Source organism: Pagrus major, chromosome 23 (genome assembly GCF_040436345.1).
Source record: "Pagrus major chromosome 23, Pma_NU_1.0".
Lineage (NCBI taxonomy): Eukaryota > Metazoa > Chordata > Actinopteri > Spariformes > Sparidae > Pagrus > Pagrus major.
In genome coordinates, this window is record NC_133237.1 from 4,472,022 (window position 1) to 4,497,462 (window position 25,441).

At 40.2% G+C, this 25,441-nt stretch overlaps 1 protein-coding gene across 1 annotated transcript; it reads left to right on the forward strand.

Annotated features, from left to right (window-relative positions):
- Positions 1-470: 470 nt before the first annotated feature.
- On the forward strand, positions 471-13,876 carry LOC141019206 (uncharacterized). Its single transcript, XM_073494059.1, has 18 exons — positions 471-556; positions 663-773; positions 1,323-1,433; positions 2,189-2,299; positions 2,400-2,463; positions 2,611-2,673; positions 4,744-4,972; positions 6,740-8,543; positions 8,638-8,811; positions 8,968-9,135; positions 9,320-9,493; positions 10,035-10,208; positions 10,466-10,639; positions 11,661-11,834; positions 12,051-12,224; positions 12,788-12,961; positions 13,066-13,112; positions 13,344-13,876. The coding sequence occupies exons 1-18, from the start codon at positions 471-473 to the stop codon at positions 13,874-13,876; spliced, it is 4,545 nt and encodes a 1,514-aa protein (XP_073350160.1).
- The last annotated feature ends 11,565 nt before the right edge of the window (positions 13,877-25,441 follow it).

Consider the following 25,441-nt stretch of genomic DNA (forward strand, 5'->3'; position numbering starts at 1 on the left):
TACACAACCTGCTGCTTACACAAGGACAGTGCAAAATGTGGGACAAACTGATAGATGGTTTGGTTTCTGCAGCTAGTAAAACAAGTTAGACGAGTCGAACTTGTAAACTAGAAACAAAACCGTCATGGCTCAGGGATTAAAATGAATAACCTTAACCCCATTAGGCAACAGTGGAGACTGACACATCGGAAGACAATAACTTCTACGCAACATGCTGCTTAGCCACATGGTAAAATGTTTCTTTAACTTGATTTGGACACATGTATAAGTTTAGATGAAGATGTAGTCTAGTACTGCATTGTCTTGGTTTTTTGTGACTTAATTTAAAAGAAAGTGCCACGAAAGAGATCATTGTTATCCGAACATGGTTTAAAACTAGGGAGTATTTACAGTCATTTTGATCCAATTTAAATCATGCTGTTAGTTTGTAACACTCACAAGTTAACATTTTAAAAGGTCTGTGATTTACCATGAGCTGGTCTGGGGAAGAGAGAGAGGGGGGAGTTCCTCCCTCCAACTTCACCTTAAGCAGAAGATATGACAGTCAGACCAAGAGGTGAGTTGAAGATACAAACACAGACATACTGTCAGAGTTTAGTGCTAAAATTACGCCACCATCAATATACACTGACAAACTGTCTGTATTCTGTTTTGTGGTAAAGCCCAGCGCAGCACGACAGAGCTGACTCCCCCACATCCAGCTGTCTGTCTATGAAGAGTGACCAGTCTATGGAACCTCCACTGGCTTTTAATAAGCATTCTTCTGAGGCAAAGTAAGTCAAACTTAGGAATTATTAATATTAACTATAAACTTACAGGAGACATATAATGCTAATTGAAATAGTTGTTGCAGAATATTGACAGTTATGAAATTAGTAGCAATTAATAATATTTTTTCATTCATTCACCTTCATCATTTAATCATTTTTTGAAAATAGCTTATTTCCACACGTTCTACTGGCTGTAAAAATAAATTCAGTGGTTTATTTCTAGGTGTTCTACCTTGGTGTGTTACCTTTTGAGCTTTTCATTGGGTTCAGGAAATTTGCAAGTTACAGCTCGAAATGGCTTGTTCTTTTTGGAAACTAGACGATTTCATCTTGTTCCCTGCGACTGAACAAAATTCTAATCTTAGTTTCTTTAACTCAATACACATATATTATTTCACAATTGCAAACTTTTCTGAACTAATTTCTGACATCATCAAACCCAAGGGTGAGCTGAAGATATCTGTGTGTCTAGGTCATACTGTCAGAGTTCAACACTGACGTCACGCCATCACCATTATACAATGACAAACTTCTGTCTGTTTTGTGTTTAAGCCCAGCGCAGCAAGACAGAGCTGACTCTCCCACATCCAGCTGTCTGTCCATGAAGAGTGACCAGTCTATGGCACCTCCGCTGGCTTTTCCTAAGCATTTTTCAAAGGCAGAGTAAGTCAACCTATTAGTATTAGCTTTAAACTAAACTTAAATGGTACATATAATGCTCATTTTCACGTTCCTACTTTTATTTAGGTTACAACTAGAATAGGTTGACATGCTCTTATGTAAAAAAAATGCATTAGCTTTCTGATAATGTCCAGTGCTGCTCCACCTATGCTCTGTTATAGCTCCTTTCTCTTTAAGCCCCCCTCCTGAAAAGCCCAGTCTGTTTTGATTAGTCAGGTCCCACAGGCCTGAGCCAACAACGCTAACCATGTCTCCAGCTAGCCCCAGGACGAGTACCAATCTTATATCAGCCAAACCATGGGATTACATCATGTGATGTACTGGGGTCCTAAAAGTATTCTTTCCCATTAGCTTACATTATAAAGGAAGTGGCTGTTAAATGGTGGATACATTTTTTTGAGTGTCACAACCCCTGCGAAATGACTTGAATCACTGTCATAATACGATCCATTAGGTCCAATAACATTAGGAAAGTATAGAAAGGGCCGCATGATTCAATTATTTTGTCCCTATTCAAGTTAGCCAGGGGGCTAAACTGAAGGTGTACAAAGCAAGGAAGCGTTGCACGCTCTTGCTGGAAATGATGCCCCTGACACGTACCATGAGATGGTCTAGGGAGCACTAGAGAGGGGGGGTCCCCCAGAAAGTGTGATTGTCAGAGTTGTCTATCGCATCAGCACTGAAATAACTCTGTCACCATTATACACTGACAAACTTCTGTCTGTTTTCTGGTAAAGCCCAGCACAGCAAGAGAAGGCTGACTCCTCCATGACCAGCTGTCTGTCCATGAGGAGTGACCAGTCTATGGAACCTCCGCTTGCTTTTCCAATGCCTTTCTCTAAGGCAAAGTAAGTCCACATATGATGCAGATGTTGCAATGTCATTCTGTTTGTTTTTTTTTTGATAATATCAGCTTAACAATTTGCGTGAAAAGTTCTCTTATCTTAGTTATGGCTTGGTATGCACTCGAGATGGCATGGACAACAGCACGCTTGGCTTTTCTTGTGTCCAAGTACCTCTGTAAATGTTCAGTGGGGTTGAGGTCAGGTGACTGTGAGGGGAAAAGTCCATGACAGTCAGGACTCCTTGGTCCGTTTTGGTCTTCAAGTAGTTCTTGCAAAATCTTTGAGGTGTGTTTAGGTTCATTATCCTGTTGCAGTATGAATCCTTCTCCACAAAGATTCAAACCAGAGGGCGGAGCATGTCTCTGAAGAATGGAGAAGTATGTCTCCTTGCTCAGGGTGGAGTCAGTTCTGTGCAGGTGTCCAACTCCAAAGGAGGCAAAACAGCCCCAGACTTGAATATTCCCACCGCCATGTTTCACTGTGGGTTTGAAACACTATAATATCATTCATCTCCTTACATATAACCTTCTGTTCCTGACATAAATCTCTAACCTGGATTCATCATTCGTCATCCACTGTGAAATTCTGGTAATTCTTTGCCCTCCTCAAGAGTTTGGCCATGTTTCCATCCTGTGTCATGTCAGTCATGTCATACTAAGTTGTTTTCCTTCACATAATTAGAGCATCACACCCTTTAATGAGCATTAACTGAGATGTTCACCTGAGATTTCTAAATAGATTTACCATGAGAGAGAACACTGCAACCTCTGTGTCGGTTTGTCTTACAGTATGTTGATTTTAATAATGTCTTGACAGAGTTCATCTTGAGGGTTCAGAGATTGCTTGTGATGAGCCTGTCCAGAAGCGTCAAGAGGACCTTGACTCCATATTTATGGTGTGTAAATGTGCATCACCTGTACTTGATATACAAATTAAATGCACTCTACAACAACACTTTCAATGTATGACACATGGATATGGCCCTGTATCTATCAAACATATAAATATATTATATTAAATATCGGACATTCGTCAAAAACATGTCCCAAATTAACAATAATGTAGGAGAATTGTTGGAAAAAAGTGTTTTTTAAATAGTTTGACATATTAACAATGTGTGTTGAAATGTCAGCGTTCATAATTTGTTTCCGCTGCCCCCAAGTGGCCAAAAAGTGTTATTGCAGATTTAACAAAATAGTAGGCCTAGTCTTTCTCTAAACCTAACCAAGTATTTTTTTGTGCCTAAATCTAACCAAACCTTAACCATAGCATTGTCACATCATAAATTACATTTATTTTTCAACAGTGATTTGTATATTCACACTCTGAAACTCAAACTAATCACCAAAGAATTAATCACAGAGCCTGATAAACCTTTCCATTATCCTTTAAACAGCCATAGGCACACAGTAACAGTGTAGACAGTTTCTATACAGAAGTATGTGCCACCTTATTAAAAGCCGGAGCTCTGACCAGATTATTACATGCAAACAGCTAATAACACTCAACTGAGATAGCTTGTTTTCTATGCCTTGCATATGTGCAAAGACAGTGACCCATCTATAGAATGGGACCATGCAGTGGGTACAATTATAATTACCTCCACCAAGGAGGTCAAGTTTTCGCCCATGTCGGTTTGTTGGTTTGTTGGTTTGTTGGTTGGTTGGTTGGTTGGTTGGTTGGTTGGTTGGTTTGTCATCAGGATTACACAACAACTGCTGAACTGACTTCCAGGAAACTTGGATGGAGGATGGGTCCCGGCCCAGAATAGACCCCATTAACTTTTGGTGTGGATCTGTATAAAGGGACAGATCCAGGAATTTGTTCTTACTCTCTTTAACATTGCAAGATTTCTGACATTTTTATTATTTTCTCAGGGAATAATGCATGGATCTTGAAGAAAAATGTGTGGCTGGTATCTATGAATGACTCCAGTTTGATGCAGATCCAAATAAAAATCCAGATCTAGCAGATTTAAATGTTTTATTTGTTATTGAATGAGGCTTGATTGGAATAAAGGGAACTGTTGGGGGAGGTATGTTCTCTACTAAGTACCCTTCTAGTCTAGTAGGTTTATTGTGGTCTTGGCCCCAACAAGCATCTACAACGTATAACCACCTTCAATTTCATTTCCTCATCTGTTATTATCATTATATACTATTGTATATCTAGTCACTATCTATGAAGAAGTTGTTATTATTTCACTCTCGATATTCACATGTCTCTTGCAGTAATGACACGTTACCCTTTGCACCCTGCTGGGATCTCTACAGTGTGAATGAAGGTTTAATAAATGCATTTGGACTTATTTGTTAAAACTAATAAAATGCAGGCAGAATTTATTAATTTGCTTTAAAGTAGAACCAAATGTTAAAGATGCTCTGATGTTATGTTCTCCCCTTAGGATCTGGATTAAAAAATGTAATTTTTATGTCATTCTGTTGAAGCTGCTTGAGCAGAACATGGTCTCTTTTGTGAAGAGTGAACTGAAGAGGTTCCAGAGGTTTCTGAGTGCGGATCACCCTGAATGCTCAGAGTGGCAGTGTGATGATGAGGAGATGGTGCAGAGTGAAGAAGAGGAGCAAAATAGGGGCAGCAGGGAGGCATTTCTGAAGATCACTGTGTACTTTCTAAGGAGCATGAAGCAGGAGGAGCTGGCTGACACTCTGAACAACAGTAAGAGACTTAACAGGTTTAACATATTGTAGCAATTGTGGATAAATGTGATAAATATTATCTAGCAGGAGAGCTTTGCCTCTTGAGTCACAGTATACAGTACAAAAATACAAAAGGGAAATCTTTATTAAATGGTTATGTACAGTAGACAGTTCATAAAAGGAAGCAAAGGATGACACAATACATCCCGCCAGGACACTACAAGGCTTCCATTAAGCTGTGAAAACCATGATAAATGTAGCGCACTATCATTAGGCACAGCAATTCAGCTATTAGAATAACACTGAACAGATACTGCTGTCATCGATAATTTGTCACACACTTCAAGAAACATTATGCCTGTGCAGTTTCTCAGTGCAATTCACTTAAAGGCTGCACTAGTGGTGGAAAAATGGACAGCTGTAAACTTGCATTCATTATCAAAAATGATGATAAATGATGATATCATTTTCATCAAAAATGATCAGAAGTGAGTCCACAACTTTGATAACACAGCCAGCATCAAGCAAGTGTAAGCAAGTTGCAAGCAAGTAGCTAGCCAACTAATAGCACTGACTAGCCTAACAGTAAGAAAGGCCAACTCAGGGTCCGTCATGCAGCCTCTTATGTCACGAAGTTCTCACCAACAACGAAAGCCCAGTCCAAGATGTGGTTTTTGTCCTCCTACTGTTAAGGTTCACTCTCACTTCTCTCAACATAGTTGTTTTCTAGATAAATAATATGTACACTAGTGGAGCATTTACCAGCTAAAGAAACTACTATTTTTTTCAGGAGTTGGAGAAAACCCAAACAGAGCAAAAAGTAGAGGGAATATTGGACTTAGACTCAGGTTGCTAGGAAAACTCCTCTAACGTAGCGCTAATGTTGCTCAGAAATTTGGGCAAAAGCCCAAGGACTACTGTAAACTTAAGAGGCCAGCTCATGTGGGTACGACCAACACATTTTCTGCAATTCTGCTGACCACAAGTGACCGGGCACACCAAGAGACAAGCAGGAATAGAGGCCTGAGCAAGACTAAGACCATATTGACAGCAGCAGGATCAGCTGGTTTGATATAGGGGGTGTTTCAATTATGGCAGTGACATTTAGATTCTCTCATACCCTTTAAAGATTAAAACAAGTGAATAAGTAAGTGATGACTGTCCCTTATTGCACCTAAACGGTAACATTTAGTTTCCTAAAGGGTAACATAAGGGTAACCTGGCCTTCATTTTGATTGCAACTACACAGCTGTAAAGTTTTGTGACTGTATCGTGCACAGTTGTGACACTATCGCGTTGACAAAATCTGTCCACAGACACACACACATAAGCACTTGGCAAAAACCCTGCTTCTGTAGTAAAATCTGCTATAAAAGGTTTCTCCTGGCCCACATTTCACCATGATGACACAAACACACCGACTCACAGCTCTGCAATATCACTGATCTTTTATTCCACCTCCTACATTTCATTGTGAGGCTACCAGTGTTACAGGAGTACGATGTTAGATCAGTGAAGTCTTTCAAAATTATGTGTGTAGGGATGTGAGGTTGATGATATCAGTACAGTTAAGCCATATCTAGTAATTGGTTGTACAAAACATGTTTCCACCCACAATATAACTGACAAAAGTTAGAGGCTATATGGATGTCAAAGTCTCTCCTCCACACTACCTCCTACGGTGTAGGAGGTATACATTATATATGGTATAAATTCACTCTTACATTTTTACATGCTTCAGGTTTTCTATAGCATCAACTAATTGATTCTTTCTTTTTGTCTGTAGAAAGTCTTGCAGCAATGTGCCAACGCAACCTCAAATCTCATCTGAAGGAGAAGTTTCAGTATTTGTTTGAGGGGATTCCTAAAGAAGGAAAGCCTACACTTCTCAAAGACATCTACACAGAGCTCTACATCACAGAGGGAGGGAGTGGAGAGCTCAGTAATCAGCATGAGATCAGACAGATTGAAGCAGCATCCAGGAAACCAACAACACTGGACACAGCGATCAGATGTGAAGACATCTTCAAGCCTTTACCTGGGAGCAATAAACCAAGCAGAACTGTTGTGACAAAGGGAGTGGCTGGCATTGGGAAAACGGTCCTAACCCATAAATTCACTCTGGACTGGGCTGAGGGAACAGCCAATAATGACGTGCAGTTCACGTTTCCATTCACTTTCAGAGAGATGAATTTGCTGAGTGGAAAAACCTACAGCTTAGTGGAACTTCTTCATCTCTTCTTTACTGAGATCAGAGAAGCAGGAATCTGCAGCTTTGACAAGTTCAAAACTGTGTTCATCTTTGACGGCCTGGATGAGTGTCAGCTTCCTTTGGACTTCCAGAGTGACACGATTGTGACTGATGTTACCGTGTCGACCACAGTGAATGTGCTGCTGACAAATCTCATCAAGGGGAAACTGCTTCCCTCCGCTCACCTCTGGATAACCACACGGCCCGCTGCAGCCGGTCAGATCCCTCTTGAATGTGTTGACATGGTGACAGAGGTGAGAGGGTTTACAGACCCGCAGAAGGAGGAGTACTTCAGGAGGAGATTCGGAGAGGAGGAGCAGGCCAGCAGGATCATCTCCCACATCAAGACATCACGAAGCCTCCACATCATGTGCCACATCCCAGTCTTCTGTTGGATCACTGCGACAGTTCTGGAGGATGTGTTGAAAATTACCAAGAGCGGAAAGCTGCCCAAGACTCTGACTGAGATGTACACACACTTCCTGGTAGTTCAGTCCAAACTGGCAAATGTCAAATATCATGGAAGAGCTGAGACAGATCCAATCTGGAACACAGAGACCAGCAAGATGATTCTGTCCCTGGGGAAACTGGCTTTTGAGCAGCTGCAGAAAGGAAACCTGATCTTCTACGAAGCAGATCTTGTGGAGTGTGGCATTGACATTAGAGCTGCCTCTGTGTACTCGGGTGTGTTCACACAGATCTTTAAAGAAGAGCCAGGGCTGTACAAAGAGAAGGTTTTCTGTTTTGTCCATCAAAGCATTCAGGAATTTCTGGCTGCCTTTTATGTCTTCCTGACTATCATCAACACTGGTGTTAATCTCCTGTCAGAACCACAAGCAATTTCCACATGGTTAACGCTGTTAAAAAGCAAATCTGGACTAACACATGTCTACCAGAGTGCAGTAGATAAGGCTTTACAGAGCCCAAACGGACACCTGGATTTATTTCTCCGCTTTCTCCTGGGCCTTTCACTGGAGGCTAATCAGAGTGTCTTTGAAGGTCTACTCAACCACAAAGGAAGTAGCTTGGAGAAAAGTCAGGAGATAGTTCAGTACATCAAGAAGAAGATCAGGAAGAATCCCTCTCCAGAGCGATGCATCAACCTGTTCCACTGTCTGAATGAGCTGAATGATCAGTCTCTGGAAGAGGAGATCCAACAGTACCTCAGTTCAGGAAGTTTGTCCTCAGACAAACTGTCTCCTTCTCAGTGGTCAGCTCTGGTCTTCATCTTACTGTCATCAGAGAATGAGTTGGATGTATTTGACTTAAAGAAATACTCTGCATCAGAGGAAGGCCTTCTTTGGCTGATGCCAGTGATCAAAGCCTCTAATAAATCTTTGTAAGTGTACAAAGTGGACATACTATACATATATAAATGTCGCATTTTCTGCAAGTGAGAAAAATAAATATGTTTTATTGTAATTGTTCTGCAGGCTCAGTGACTGTAAGCTGTCTCTGATTGGCTGTGAAGCTCTGGCCTCAGTTCTCAGCTCCCAGTCCACTAACCTGAGAGAGCTGGACCTGAGTAACAACGACCTGCAGGATTCAGGAGTGAAGCTGCTCTCTCCTGCACTCATAAGTCCAAACTGCAGACTGGAAGCTCTCAGGTAAGATAAAAGACAGATAAGGTCAGGTCTATGTTCCTCTGAACGGAGTTGGCCTGTAGAAACTCTTTGGCATTGATATTGGGGTAAAGCCAAAACTCCCTTTAAAAGGATTGAACCTGTGGAAAATAAAATACTGCATGCTCTTTGTTGTCTCAGGCTGATTCAAACAAGTCTCACAGTGGAATCGTGTCAGGAGCTCTCATCACTTCTCAAGTTCCCAAGCCTGAAAGAGCTGGACCTGAGTAACAACCACCTGCAGGATTCAGGTGTGAGACTGCTTTGTCCTCCACTGGAAAGTCCACAGTGTACACTGAAAACTTTCAGGTAAGGATTTATGATTTCATGAATGGTTACTATCATTATTAGGAATAATGATTATTTGAGGATGTTCAGACCTGGTATTATTATCTTATCTGAGTGATGCGATCACAAGTGGACAGCTCTAAGTACAGGTGTGAATGCCCGCAGGTTAATATCAGGTCTGAACAGCTTTTGTGTTTGTATCAAGGCTCAGTGCATGTGAGCTGTCAGAGAGAAGCTGTGAAGCTCTGGCCTCAGCTCTCAGCTCAATGTCTTCCTGTCTGAGAGAACTGGACCTGAGTAACAACAACGTGCAGGATTCAGGATTGGAGCTCCTCTCTGCTGGACTGAAGAGTCCACACTGTATGCTGGAAACTCTCAGGTCAGGATCCAGCAAGAATTTAAACCTTCATCCATAGCTGAAATGGCAGGTGTTACACTGTATGTTTACTCAGTTCTGGGGGAGTACCACACCACTTTTGCCATTTTAACTTTTAGTGTTGTAACATTAGTAGGATGCCTTCAAACTTGTATTCAAATCAGGCTGGATTGGTTCGGATCCATCAGTAGGATTAGAGTCCATGTAAACGCAGCTAATGTTACTGTGGTGGCATCTTCCTACAATATGTTTATTTTAAATAGTAATAATTATAGAACTGCAATTTAAGTGTGACCTCTGGCTGAAAAAAGGAAAATAAAATAAAATAAATAAGGAACAAAATCAATAACAATAATTTTGTCATGTTTTTTCTTATTTTTCCATTATCTGTTCTGGCTGTTATTGTAACTGATGTCCTTCATGTTAATCTTCATAACATTAAGATAATCATCCATAAAAGGTATCTTCATCAGTAACAGTCTTCAATCCAACTACCCATGTTACGTATGTAGGATTGTCCTTACTGAATGTCTTTCTTCTTCAGACTCAGTGGCTGTGACTTGTCATGGAGAGGCTGTGAAGCTCTGTCCTCAGTTTTCAGCTCACAGTCTTTAAATTTGAAGCATCTGGACCTGAGTAACAATAACTTGCAGGATTCTGGAGTGACGTCGCTCTCTGTTGGACTGGAGCTTCCACACTGTACACTGGAAACTCTCAGGTGAGATGTTAACGATGCTTTTGTACAATACGTATGATTTATAGTTAAACTGTATTCTACGTGCTTTCTTCAAACAAAATAACTTTCATTAGCAGAATCACTGTGTGATTAAAAAACACATTGTGAGTAGTAGCTGTATTTACCGTTTTGTAGAATGGTATACAGTTAAAGCTGAGGAAGTTACCTCCACCATTACACCATTCCTGCTCACTTAGAAGGAGAAGGCCTGAAAGAGTAATGTCTCTTTACTTTGCTAGGTTAAAACAGACGAGCCTCACAGAGAGGTGCTGTAAGGAGTTTGCATCAGTTCTCAGCTCCCAGTTTTCTCGTCTAAGAGGGCTGGACCTGAGCTACAACGACTTGCAGGATTCAGGAGTAAAGCAGCTTTCTGCCGGACTGGGAAGTCCACACTGTACAATGGAAGCTCTTAGGTAAGAAAAAACATGTACTGGAAAGAAGAATGAATGCTGCACTTATGTCAATGCGCTAATTTGCCAAAGTGAAAATGGGAAAAACTTTATAAAGGTTTATACTCCTTGATCCATTTTGAGTCAGTTTGAAGGGCAGACTTTGTGTACTATCCAGGAAAAGATAATAATAAAGAATGATTTATGAAGAGATACATTTTGTGACCTTACTCTAATACTTAAATACTTGTTGTGTTATACAATCTGATACAGTTTACACCCATTATGGCAGTAGATCACTTTACTTTCAATTAAGAATCCAAAAAGACAGTTTTGTTTATTGATGAGTAAAATATAATTTGCATACAGTAGTTTTAGTGATTGACTGAGTTAAACAATTCAAAAGGATGGGGACTTCCAGGAGTGGCGTTGGAGTGTGCAGCAGCGTTTCCTGCGTCTCTCTCCGATCGTTACCTCCCCAGCCTAGACAAAAAGTTATCATACAGACGTTTTATTTAACTCTCTGAAACCTCCAAAACAGCACCAACATGATCTCTCATGAAATTACAAAAGATTCTGCTAACGGTAGCATCGGGCATGTGTCTCATCATAGGCTCTGCTCAATCACATCAGCGATATGGTCGATGCTTAGCCTATATTTTTGGTTATCGCTTTATGTTCCTTCTTGCGAATATATATGTGCACTGTTTTTGTATGTAAGCATGTACGAGTATATGTGTTACCCTTTCAAGGGTCTATATCTGTGTGTATTGTAGGTGTATATACGTACATTAGCATGTATGTCTACATGTATGACTTGGGGTGTATATTCATGTGTACGTTTATAGTGACTTATACGTATGCTTCTTGTGGGTCTGTTATTTTATTGTTATGCTTTACTGACCATAAAGAGTTGATCAGAAGTGATTCTATTTCAGAAAGAAAAACAGCACACAAAGAACACAAATTAAGAGAATTAAGAGAAAAGGCTTAAAATATTGGTCACCTAGAATTAATATGTCTATATTTTTTTATGCCCATCAAGACTGAGCGTATGCAAGCTGACATGGACAAGCTGTGAAGTTCTGTCCTCAGCGCTGAGCTGCTACTCCTCTAGTCTGAGAGAGCTGGACCTGAGTAACAATGACTTGCAGGATTCAGGAGTAAATCTGCTTTCTGCTGGACTGAAGAATCCTCACTGTAGACTGGAAAGTCTTTGGTAAGATCAAAGTTGTTGATTAACGTTTTTTTTTCTCCTTTTTTCTTACTTATTCTTTCTTATTTTGTTTGTGGTAAAGTTTTTCATTTTTCTGTGTCATAATGTTTTGAAACCACTTCTTCTGAGAGCTGAGAGCTGCAAATTTTCACTGTGATGCCACAACAAGCAAATAACGAGGGAGGGTTACTGTTTCAAGATACCTTTATGTCCATTCAGGCTGAATGGCTGTGAGCTGTCATGGAGAAGCTGTAAAGCTCTGTCCTCAACTCTCAGCTCCCAGTCTTCTGATCTAAGAAAACTAGATCTGAGTAACAACGACCTGCAGGATTCTGGAGTGAAGCTGCTCTGTACTGGACTAAGCAGCCCTCAATGCGGCCTAGAAGCTCTCAGGTCAGAATTCCTCATTGTGTTCAAGGGATCTGCATTGAAATGCTGTTTTTCATGCAGGTTAATGCCCTGCAGAAAAACACACAATACTGCAGCATTTTCCTTTTGTACAGGTTTTTTATAGGTCTATATCCATTTCTGGACTCTATTGCGTTCGATGAGAAATGGGACAAATGATTGGTTTTACTGCACTTCATCCATTTATTTATTAGTAGCATATAAGTTGATGTCAGTATTTATTGTCAACCGTTCAGCTCTGTTCCATACTGTTTCCTATAGGTACCCAGTACATACAAAATACTTACAATAGAATTTGCCTCTTCATTCCTCTAAAATTCTCAGTTGTTACTACCTTGTTCAGCTGTACCTAAATTGACTAATGACTTGCATCATATGTGTTGGGAAATTACACTATAAGGAGATATGCTGAGGCTGAGAAGTGTTTGGCTCAAGTTGAAACATTATCAGCCATGTGCGTGTGTGTGCGTGTGTGTGCGTGTGTGTGTGTGTGTGTGTGTGTGTGTGTGTGTGTGTGTGTGTGTGTGTGTGTGTGTGTGTGCGTGTAGCTTGTCGGGCTGCCAGGTCACAAAGGGTGGCTGTATTTCTTTGGCCTCAGCTCTGAGCTCCAACACCTCCCATCTGCGAGAGCTGGACCTGAGCTACAATCATCCAGAAGACTCAGGAGAGACTCTTCGCTCTGCTGGACAGGATGATTCAAGGTGGCGACTGGAAACTCTCAGGTATGGTATGAGCTAACACACATTCTCCTGTTATGCTGTCCAGCTGGAGCTCTGACTGAGATTATTAAAGGCTCATGCTTCATGAATGTCGTATTTTGTTTCAGGATGGACCATGGCGGAGAGCAGAGGTTGAAATCTGGTCTGTTGAAGTGTAAGTGTTAACAATGAATCACACACTAAATTTCTATTTGGAAAAGCCATGTAGTGTTTGTTTCTTTAACATATTCGCTCCCACTGAAAAGGGACTTAATGACTTAATGAACGCCTTTATTACTTACATTTAGATCTAAAGTACCTCGCTTCATATTGATAACCTATGATAATGAACACAAGTTTGTTGAATCAAAACTGCTTCTGAAATGTAGCTTATTCTTTCCATCAGATGCCTGTGAACTCACAATGGACCCAAACACAGGACACAGAAAACTTATACTGTCTAAGAACAAGAAACAAGTAATATTGGTGGTGGAGACTCAGCAACGCCCTTTTCACATAGAGAGATTTGACTACTGGAAACAGCTGCTGTGTACAAATGGCTTGACTGGTCGCTGTTACTGGGAGGTGGACAGAGTAGGAGGTGTTTATATTGGGGTAACTTACAAAGGGATCGGAAGGAGCGGGAAGGGAGATGACTGCAGGCTCGGATGGAATGAAAAGTCCTGGAGTCTGTTCTGCTCTGACGATGGTTACTGTGCGTTTCACAATGACAGGGAAACAGATGTAAAGACCCCTCACTACTCTAAAAGAGTAGCGGTGTATCTGGACTGGCCTGCTGGCACTCTGTCCTTCTACGGAGTCTCCTCTGACACATTGACCCACCTCCACACCTTCCACTCCACATTCAGGGAACCCCTTTACCCTGCATTCAGGTTGGGGTGGCCTGGCTCATCAGTCAGTGTGTTAACATGCACTTAAGTGTGTAATGTTGACTTACAGATGATGATTAATAGAAGCTCAGAGCGTTTTCTAAGACAGGAAACAGCTCGTCCTTTTATGTCCAAAGGTGGCAAAATCCCCCACCAAGCACCTCTAAAAACTCACCAAATATTACTGATCTTGTTTGTTTAATCTGTACAGACATTTAAGTATAAAAATTACAAATTGTGGTGTGCGGGTGGGTTATGAGCTGTTCTATATCTTGTCTGGGAGTTTTCCAGTATTCATTATCTGCTAACCGGCCAGCTGTAGTTCAATGATCCTGATGTTTAAACCTCATCACATGTAAACAGATGAAAATCAATATCAGCACAATTTCCATGCAGTGAGGAGGTGTGCACCTCACACGTGCACATGTTTACGTGTATACACATGGTTTCCTCAGACAAGCAGGGTGTGATAAATTGAAGGGAAACAGAAAATTTGGTATTTGGTATTTAGATTATCTTCATCTTTTTATTTCTTTGTTTTTATGTCCTTTTCATTTTATTCTTAAGGCTAATGTGAAGTACTTTATAACCTCTATGTCTGTGCTGTAAATAATTTTAATTACCTTTTTGATAATGATGATAATAAAGGTACCGGGCAATCAAATCTGCTTACCACTTTATGTGACTGATTCAGTGTTTGGGTGATTATTTAACCTCTAAGCTGTCATGGGTAAAGGGTTATAAAAAAGGTTTGAAACACGTTTTAGGTTGTATCCTGTATAAATCCCTGGTGCTCAGTGCAGTATTTATATGTCAAGTTTCCAGTATTTGACTCTTTAATGTGACAGTGGTACAGTCAAAGGATGTAATAGATTCTCTCCACCACCAAATGGCGCTGTGGTCCAAGGTTGTGCAGTGTAAAAGGTGCAGGTGAACTGTCAAACTCGTGTGCTTTCTAAATAGAGGCAAGGGAACAAAGTTTGGGTTGAAACAGTGTTGTGCTTTGTACTAAGCATTGAACAAATAGAAGAAACAACTCAACTACTAAACAACACATACACACTACCAGACTTTCCTTTTTTTCCCCAAATACCCCTTATGATGTTATCAGTATCATCACAATGTACTGTGTTAAATTCATAACAGATTGCATTTTCATTCAACGCAGAAGACATTTTATCCAGTGCTCTTACTAACCCCTGGTGCTTCAGCAGCATAGATACCACTGCTACTATACAATGGATTTTTAAATAGCAAGTAAAGATGTCCTCGTGTTCTCTACAGTGCATTAGATCCCCCCACTTGTACATGTAAGCCATTTAAGGGCCCCTTAATGTTGTTCCAAACACTGATGGAAAGGCATGATTGGTCAGTGTGTGTGTGTGTGTGTGTGTGTGTGTGTGTGTGTGTGTGTGTGTGTGTGTGTGTGTGTGTGTGTGTGTGTGTGTAAAACATGTTATCTGGAGAACATGTTTACTTCATATCTCCACCATCACCTCCTCATCACTCACTCTGCACTCTATCCTTCGTCTCTACATTGTTGATACAGCTGTGTGCATTTTTAAATTCAGCTGATAAATCCAATCAATCTGCTGCCCAAATATAATTCCCAAATAAAGGACACTTCCTTCCTCCTCCAGAGCCTTTGTGAACGTGACCCGGTAAATACAATCAATCAAATGATGCCAGTCTGGACGTTCTTATGCATTGATAATAATTAGATTGGCTGTATGTATTGCATCAGGCTAATATAAAGGCTATCACTTAGCACGTGATAAATGGGATACACTGTAGGGCATGAACTCAGGGATCTTGACTGTGTGTGGTGTGTTGAGGCAGGCACAGCTCAATCTCTTACATATTTCTTTTTTTAAGGAATAGTTCAAATTTTGAGAAATGAGTTTACAGTGGTATGAACAAGTTTAGGCACCCCTCTGAGCTGCATAATAATTTACTCTGTCTTCACAGAAAATGATCACAGTGGCATGCCATTCATCTTCTAATAAAAGCTGAGTACTGGGGTATTCCAGACAAAGATTTTTAGTGTAGCAATATTAAGTTGTATGAAATTAAATCAGATGTGAAAAATAGGCTGTGCAAAAACTGATTAATTGGAACACAAAATTGGTTTGGTGAGCTCATTAAGCCTTGAACTTCATAGACAGGTGCGTCCAATCATGAGAAAAGGTATTTAAGGTGGCCAATTGCACGTTGCTCTTCTCTTTGACTCTCCTCTGAAGAGTGGCAGCATGGGGGCCTCAAAACAACTCTCAAATGACCTGAAAACAAAGATTGTTCAACATTATGGTTTAGGGGAAGGCTACAAAAAGCTATCTCAGAGATTTCAGCTGTCAGTTTCCACTGTGAGGAACATAGTGAGGAAATGGAAGACCACAGGCACAGTTCTTGTTAAGGCCAGAAGTGGCAGGCCAAGAAAACTATCGAAGAGACAAGGCAAAGGATGGTGAGAACGGCCAAAGACAGACCACCTCCAAAGACCTACAACATCATCTTGCTGCAGATGGTGTCACTGTGCATCGTTCAACAATTCAGTGCACTTTGCACAAGGAGAAGCTGTACGGGAGAGTGATCGCTTGAGGTATGCAAAAGCACATTTGGACAAACCAGCTTCATTTTGGAATAAGGTGCTGTGGACTGATGAAACAAAGATTGAGTTATTTGGTCATAACAAGGGGCGTTATGCATGGCAGCGAAAGAACACAGCATTCCAAGAAAAACACTTGCTACCCACAGTAAAATTTGGTGGAGCTTCCATCATGCTGTGGGGCTGTGTGGTCAGTGCCGGTACTGGCACAACAATCAGTCACAAAGTTGAAGTTACGCCGGGGCTGGATATTTCAACAAGACAACAAGAATTCTGTTAATCCAATGGACCTCATTTCACTACTGAAATATTACTGTGTCCATCAGGTATTTGATAGATCAAAATGAAATTGCTGATCCAAACACCCAATGATTTATAAATGAAAATAATGGAAATTGTCAGGGGTGCCCAAACTTTTTCATGCGACTTTATTTGCTTTCTTGCTGAGAGTTAGCTTAGCATAAAAAACAGGGTGAAACAGCTAGCCTGGCTCTGTCCAAAGATAACAAAAATTTGCTTAGCTGCACCTCTGAAGCTCACTTAAAAAGTATGTTATCCTTTTCTAGAGAGGTAAAAAGTATTTTAATAACTTCACTTAGCCCACCCAGCTAATGCTTTAACAAAAAATAACAATGTTAGTAGTATTCTCTCGATAAGGTTGCTAAGTTACATCTTAATGAAGAATGAATGATACACTGAATTACTCTAATAAAGGATTAGTGTCGGTAATTGCGTCCATAATTCCTACAAGGTATCATGGGGGTTATGAATAAGGTGGATACTTTGTTGGTTTAAAGTCTACATAAAAACAAAGTCTAAAAACATAAATTTGCAGATTTAAGGGGGGTTGTGCGGACTACTTGTCGGCCAGGACCAGTTATTTTTCACTGATTAGAGACACGTTAATCTTTTTGTTTAATGAGTGAGCTTGTAGGTAGATTTTGTTTTCCTTTTACAAATTCAGGCTTTTCTGGTTTCTCCTGTTTCCACTTGCTTCCTATTTACCGTACAGACACGAGAGAGGTATCAGCCTTTTCATCAAACTACCCTGTTTAGAGTGAATAAGTATTTGTTAAAATGTCTGGCTATGGTTTTAATGTTTAACAGGGGTGAAGTCTGTTATTGGGCAGATCATACAGTAGGTACAACTGATACTGAAATGAAAAATGCATGCAATTACTTGTTCATTTACTCTCAGCTTCTCTCTTTGCCCTGTGTGTAAGCAATACTCTGAACAGTATTGAGTGCAATTAGCAAAAACAAAGCAACATTTGTTCCATGAAAGTGATCCCAAGCCATGATACGACGGGGAAATTAGTGCCATTTCTCTCTTTCCGACACAAATTCAATAAACATCTTAATCTATTTGGCCTATGTTAACAAGCCAGTGTCTCAATGTGATTGATACTGCATGTATGTTTCAATCCAAACACATAGGTGTAAATTCTCTACATGATCACATGCATTAATGAATTCTACGCAGGCTTGCACATGCAGCCACCCAAACACACTGAGGCATCCACAAAATACAGACACGCTACCTTGATGCCATCTTTGGTATGCACACAGACATTAAAATGCCCTCACACAACACACTGCATACAAGCATGTCTTCTTCTTTCTGCAGGAAATGATTGAACGATTTAATTATAAAGTGGGGGAAAGCATCCAGTGGTATTTACTACCAGTATTCATTACGTATGCTGGTGCTGCTCAACTGGAGGGATTTCAGTGGAGACCTGTAACATATGGAGCAAAGTAATGCAATATGGATTCAGTGCTTCTGGGCTAAAATAAACTGGGATGACAACTTTGAGAAAGATAAATGTGCACATTGTCACATGTATGATCAAGCATACAGTATGTATGCACATTCACAATGTATGATTAATACATACATTTGCATAGTCTCTTAAGGGGGCAATAGCCATTTTTGCAGCCAATTCATAGCCTGAGAGTGAGCTTCTATGGCTTTTCAATGTACATTATTAATGTAACTGTAAATGTAAGTGTACAGTTCTGTCCAGAGAGGAAACAGGATGGAGAAAACAGTAATCATCATGCCTTTTATTATTCACAATGGTCAGATTTTATCATGCACTCTTTGGTCTATAAAATTAGCTCATTTATTCCGTATAGAAAATAAATGTATCATATTTTCGTAGACTAAGCCACATGTTAGCAATGCCCCAGTCCCTGCACCAAAAGAGACACTATTCACCCTATTAGAAGACACTGTACCATCAACACGATTTTAAAGCTGTTATTTTTAGGTAAAAACAAGTCACATAATGTTGCTTTAAACAAACAGATGGAACAAATATTTCTTCCCTTGCTGTTGTTCAGCAAGAGTACATTCTCAAATTAACATGATTTTTGAAGTGTAAATGACAAATTACAGAGTAAAAAGCTAGTGTTAAACTAACGCTTTAAACAAACTATTCTTTATCAATATAAATTGATCAGTCTACAAGTTGTAAAGTTAAAGTGAGAATAGTTTGCAACTAAAGTCTGCCTTAAAGACAGACTAGTGAGTACATGAGTCTTTGTGTTCGACGTAATGGTGTTTGGTGTCCCCGACACATTTTGACACATGTAACTACTTTATAATTCAAATGTGGGGTATTAACTGACATATTTTATGTCATGTAGTAGAAAATATCCTAAGCTTGTATTGACGAGAGAGGCATTTAAAGCATTTAACCAAAAACCCATTCAAAAACCCATAACCTGCAAGCTTCATGTGTAGGGGTCTAAGCTGAAGGAATATACAGTAGGTAAAACACTAGCTAGCTAACTGGGCACACACAAATACAAATGAAGCAAACACACCAGAAGCACTAAGCGTCAACAAGATAATGAGTAATGGATGAATTCAAGCATGCGTTTCCTGACGACGTGTGATCTCCTGGCAGACTCCTGTGATTGGCTGACTATGATTCAGGTCATAGAAAGCCATTATACACTGTTTGGATATTGAAAAGTCAGCATGGTGCCTCAACCTGATCGGTAAAATATTACACTAGCAGGCAACAAACCATGGCTTGACTCTTCCAAACAGTTTTCATTTTATTACCCTCATTGATGCCAAGACATAACATCCATCTTTGGGGGGTGAATAATAATTGTTACTCATTGAATGTTTTACTTCCTGTTCATGGAGAAGACTTCCTCCCAACCACCATGCCTGACACCAGAAACGTATTTGACTGGTAAAGACCAATCTTGTCATCGCTTTCATTTGGTGTGCATACATAAACACACAGGGGAGTAATTTAGGGTTCAGCGTCTTCCTCAATGAATCAGACCACTGATCATATAATGATTGATGACCCACTCTAAGCAGAGCTGCCCCACATTTGACAAAGAGTTGCGGTTGGGGGGAAAAAGGGAAAAGTTTTTCTCTTCTGTGGCTCCACTTTGTGCTCAAGCCTGATTAGGCCTGTCAATCTTACAGTAAAATGTGCAGCTTTACCTGTTGTAGTATCTAAGAATAAAAGAAGACAAGCAGACAGGTGGACCGATGAAGGACAAAGAGACAGATAGACAGTGGAAAAGAGAGCTTGAGGCAGAAACAAACCAACTGCTCCCATGTTTTTGCTATATTTGTTATTTGGTTATTGATCTGTGTTCAAAAAGTAGCTTCATGGTATGAAGCAGTGCTAAATTCATGCCCTTCAGGTATGCAAATACTTGCCTTTGTTACTTTCTGTGCTGACGTCATGCAAAGCAGTCTGCACCTTGCTTTTTTTGGGTTTGCATTTGCAATATTTGCTCTTTTGACGCACAGAGACACTGACAGTGAGAGACAGATGAATGAGGTCAGATAAGATGGAGGGAGGGAGAGATGAGATGAGATGAGTCTGATCCGACAAATAAAACCTGATTGGATCTGCTGTAAAATGGCTGGCAGTGTTACAAGAAGCTGCCTCTAGTCACCCCAATACTGGGCCAGCGTGTTCTTTTCAATTTTCACCAGCCACAGCTCATTTAGGCAGGGTGGCCGCACAGATATGTCCTTTTGTTCCTTTGTTATACGAGTGAAACTTTGTTTATCTGCTCTAATGTAATTAACTACAAACATTAGCATGCCTGGCTAACTTACCACCTACAGTAAATTGTGTCATTAGCTGTCTACTTTATTTTTGTCTGACTATACGATACGATTTGATACGATACGATTTGATATGATACAATGTTATACGATGCAATGTGATACGATATAATGGGCTCTGATTTTGAAACAAATCATTAAAAGTGGAAGTTTTAACCACCTCCATGGAGTTTTAGCATGAAGCTACGTTAGCTACAGCTATGAAGTCCTTTTGTGACAGTCTAGTTTCAGCCAACAAAACTGGGCAAGTTTTTGTTGTTTACTTGATTGCATTCTTTTTCTTCGTGTTATTCTTCTTCTGGGTATCATTATTGTAATTTAAGATTATCATTTTTATGGTGATTAACATTCTTGAGTTTATTGCCCCTTCTGCTCCTTCCAAGAGTCGTAAGGACATGGGAGGAAAAGTAACAACAATTAGCCTTGAATTGATTAGAGAAATTTTGTAGTGTGTTGGCACGTCCTGCCAGGTGTGTTATCTTTGCTTATCCCTGGAGAAAGTGGCGACAGCTGGAGTGATGTCTTCTATTTTGTTTGGCTAAAACTGCTCCCCTGGTGGTGAAGTGGATCTAAGCTTAGCTCCATCTTTGTCCTCAGATTGTTGTTGTTGTTGTTGAGTCACTGTAAAATGCAAAAGCAATGAGAAACAAAAGGAAGGACTGGGAGCTAAGAAAAGAGAAAATAAATATCCAATCATTTAACGGTTCTTCAAAGTATATGGGCAAGGGTGGCTGTGGCTTAAGAGGTAGAGTGGGTCGTCCAGTAATCGGAAGGTCGCTGGTTCGATTCCCCAGGTCCTCCCCCTGCAAAAAATACTGAACCCCAAATTGCTCCAGATCAGCAGGGTGGCATTAGTAAATGTGACTAGTGTTGAAAAGCACTTTGAGTGGTCAGGAGACTGGAAAAGCTATAGAAATGCAAATGGAGGGAGGGAGAGATGAGATGCCTCAACTCTCTGTGATTTACAGAGTTACCTGAAAGCAACCTGTAACTACTGCATAGTGTAGCAAACGTTAGCACTGCTAGTTGACTCTGCTTGAGCACTGCTGGGGAGTGTTGGTGTTTACACTGTTATTACAGAAACTTTGGACCACTGGGATGAGGAGGTTTTCAAGTGTATGGTCGGGATTTGTACTGACAGTTCAGTTTCACTCAGAAACATTGGCATTGGTGTAAACCTCGATGATCATTGCTGTATTATGGGCTGATATTGCTGAGATGATTTCACAAATTCTTTGCTATCTGGGAAAAGCCAAGAGCTCAGATCATGCCTTTTAGAAATCCACCAGTTGCTCATTTTCGTCCTGCAGACTTAAATCTCCCCCAGAGCGCTCAAAGTAAACAGCCAGCATTGAATCTGGAGTAATCAGGAAAAAAGTGATAACTCTCCAGTGACAAAAACCCTGAGTTTTAGGATGTTAAAATATCCACATAACTGCATTATTGTCTTTTCCACGCAGGCACTGCTAATAAATGAACTTAAACTTCTCCTCTGGGACCTTCATCGGCAATTAGCTGCTGAAAGTGACTGTGATTCTAAATAGCAGAAGGCAGTTTCCACAGTAGATACCATCCAACAACAAGGCATTATTATTGCCTGAGAGAGATGGGGAGCGCTAGTTAGAGCTCCAGGGCCCATACTTGCCATTTATTAAAGAGTTCCTTGCTTTTGAACATGTCAGTGATGCTCATTTAAAGATCCAAACTGAGACCTGTGGTGTCTCAACCTCAAATGGAAATGATTGAATGTATTTTCCCTTACAGACTATGCAAATGTGGCCCAACAGTCGCCTTTCATTCAACAAGCCTAATCCAGTATAAGATATATTTACATATTTAAAGATCCAAATTTGTATTTTGATCTGCAACAAATTGTTCTCTTAGATCCTAACCATTTAAATATGCCTGATTTTTTCATCAAGAGCCACGCATTATTATATGAAAAAGGAATGAAAATTTGGAAAATCGCCCTATCTCACAATGTTAAAGAAAGTGAGGAAAGATTCCTGCATCCGTCCCATTATCTGAATCAAACCAACCAACCAACAAACGGACATGGGCAAAAACATAACCTCCTCTGCTGAGGAAACCAGGATGGTCAGAATAGAAAACATATAGTTGCTATGTTCACGTCATTGCAAGAATAAACATATCATGAACTGACATTACATGTTGACCTTTCAGCTGAAATCATCCTCACACATATAAACTAACATTGCTTTCTCTGTGCTGCAACACATTTTCATATTTTCTCATGAACGACCCCAATACTGTAACAGAAAACAATTTTCTACTCTGACACATAGTGGCCTTAAATATTATACATTCTGATGATTGTGCTGCCTTTGACAGACGTATGCAGTCACTCACCTCTTTCTAATGTGGCATTTAATTCTATTTTGATTTATTTAGTTGTGAAAGCAAGTTATTTTAGTTTAACCAACTGTAATCAATTCTGGATAAGGTGGCTTCCCTCACTTGTAATATGTGTAAAATGTAATAACAAACAAAATCTGTCAAAAGCTATTTTAGTAAGTAAGCATGAAATGTCTTGTGATCAGGGCTTACTTTTCACAAACTGACCTATCACTGAAAAAACAGGCAGGAACTAAGCATTTCCATTCAGCCACTAATGAACTTGCAGTGACTTCATCTTAATATCTCCCAGTCAGAGAAATATTCTGACACAAGGTAGGTGGAAGGAGGCTTACGCAGACTTGGAGACACATGGTTATGGCCCTCAACTTACATAAACTACTGTCCACGGACTCTTTCCATGGAAAGCAGTCAAATAGAGAGAGAGAACACCAGGCACACATCTTTCATACTTAAAGAAGACTTAAAATAAACAGAACACACGGCCACACATAAGGACTCGAGGGGTTGGGACAATGACACACGCACACATTTTTATATTATTGTCAGTATCAAACAAGCCAAGCATAGATCCTCAGACCACGCTCTATAATTGTTCCCTAATTTTCAATATATCCATGCATTTCAACAATTATGTGAGCCACTCGGTCATCATGGTAGAATGGGTAAACATAACTGAGGTAATGACTTGGTGATTTTGTTCAGTGAACCATAAAGCAGTCCAGCGTCATGCCAAGGCAGGCGGTCTCCAGTGTTCAGGACAGTGCAGGTGTTTGACACAGACCGCATCACTGATGCGCTATGTCACTTTAATTATGAGCAACCTTGCTTAGCATTGGTCAGCATTGATCACCTAAAAGGAATAGGTTGGAAATTTGACATAGCCGGTCTAGCTGTGTCCCCATTTACAGTCTTTCTGCTAAGCTAAGCTAACCAGCTGTCAGGTAGCTTCATATTCCCCGTACAGACATGTAAGTGGTAGTCATCTCGCAGCGCAAAAGTGATTAAGTGTATTTGCTAAAATGTCAGACTATCCCTTTGAGCTGAAGCTGCAGTAACAATATTTATCATACAAAAAGAAATCAGCTCTCAGAAGTTGTCAGCTCATTGTGTTAGCCTGCCAGTCCAACAGGCCAAAACAGTAGCAGTGTGCAGCTGCTTCCAGCGCAGGAGCACATGCAACCTGACAGACCTGCTCAGCATGAAGCAGCAGAAGGATGATGCAAATGTGTGACTGGTGAGACTGTTGAAAAGGTAGCCACATGATATTTTTCTCACATGTTGGCAAATCAAACCAACCGTCAGTGTTTTATTCTCATGGACTGACATCACAACCTGATGTTTCCTGTTGAATTGAGCAGACAGACAGCTAATTTAAGGGTCCTGTGTGTAGGATTTAGGGGCAGCCATTCATAAATATGTTTTCATATCATTGTGTTTTTGTTATCTTAGAATTAGAATTTTGTTTTTTGGCCTTTTGGGGGCCATCATATGGGTGAGGGCCCAACAAGGGGTGGTCAGTCTCAATGCCTCTAAATCCTACACAATGGACCTTTAAATTTGTATCGGCAGATCTGTACAAAGTGCACCTAGTTTGTTCTTAGCCGTGCTCTGTGGTGCAGAAACTTGGGGGATGTAATGTGATCACTTTGGTGACACTGACTTTTCATCATCAGGTCAAAAATTCCCTTTTGTCCAATACTTTATTTTTTTCGGTCAAACACCTGTAAATCTAATCATATTCCAGTCAGCCTCAGCTGTTAATGTTAGCATGCTAGCACACTAAACTAAGATAGTGAACACTAGAAACATACCTGCCAATTATCTGCACTTTAGCATTGTAATTGTGAAAAAACATGGTAACATTAGCATTTGGTTCAAAACACTGCTGTGCCTAAGTATAGCCTGATAGAGATGCTAGCATGACTGTAGACTCTTAAAGCCAAAAAAACTTTTATTGTTGTATTTAGTTTCCAACATGTTGCATAAGATTTGTGAAGTAATCTACTATAATGATGTTACCTCTTTAATTCTCACTTCTCGGTAGTTAGCTGTTGCCTCGAAGCTAGAAGGAGCTGGTTTCTGAGCCTTTCTGTGTGGAGTCACATGTTCTGCCTGTGCTTGCCTCCAGTTTTTCCCCACTGTCAAAAAACATGTATAATAGATTATTTTTCATGTCAGTGCCCTTGACCAAGGTCCTGGCTTAAAGCTGGAGTTGGTCCCAGTGAGCCCTCCTTGTTCCACACTGCTCGGGGATAAATGCTGAGATTAAATTTCAATAAATTGTTCTGTTTCTATGATTGTATGTGACAATAAATCCTGATAAAACCGGATTTACACTCACAATAGTTGCTGATTGACAAAAGAATGTGATTGCAGCAAGTTATTTTACTACTGTCATTGGAGTATAGAAGTGGACACATAAATGACTAATCAGAGGTCGACCAGAGTTCACGGATGGCACAGTTAAAGAAGAAAGATTGGGGGTCAGCTCCATGACGCTCAACTGGAAAATAACA

Coding starts and splice junctions, on each gene's coding strand:
- LOC141019206 (XM_073494059.1), top strand. CDS start 471: ATGAGCTGGTCTGGGGAAGAGAGAGAGGGGGGAGTTCCTCCCTCCAAC. Junction 2,300..2,399: donor ATGCCTTTCTCTAAGGCAAA/GTAAGTCCACAT, acceptor CTCTTATCTTAG/TTATGGCTTGGTATGCACTC. Junction 10,209..10,465: donor TGTACACTGGAAACTCTCAG/GTGAGATGTTAA, acceptor TTACTTTGCTAG/GTTAAAACAGACGAGCCTCA.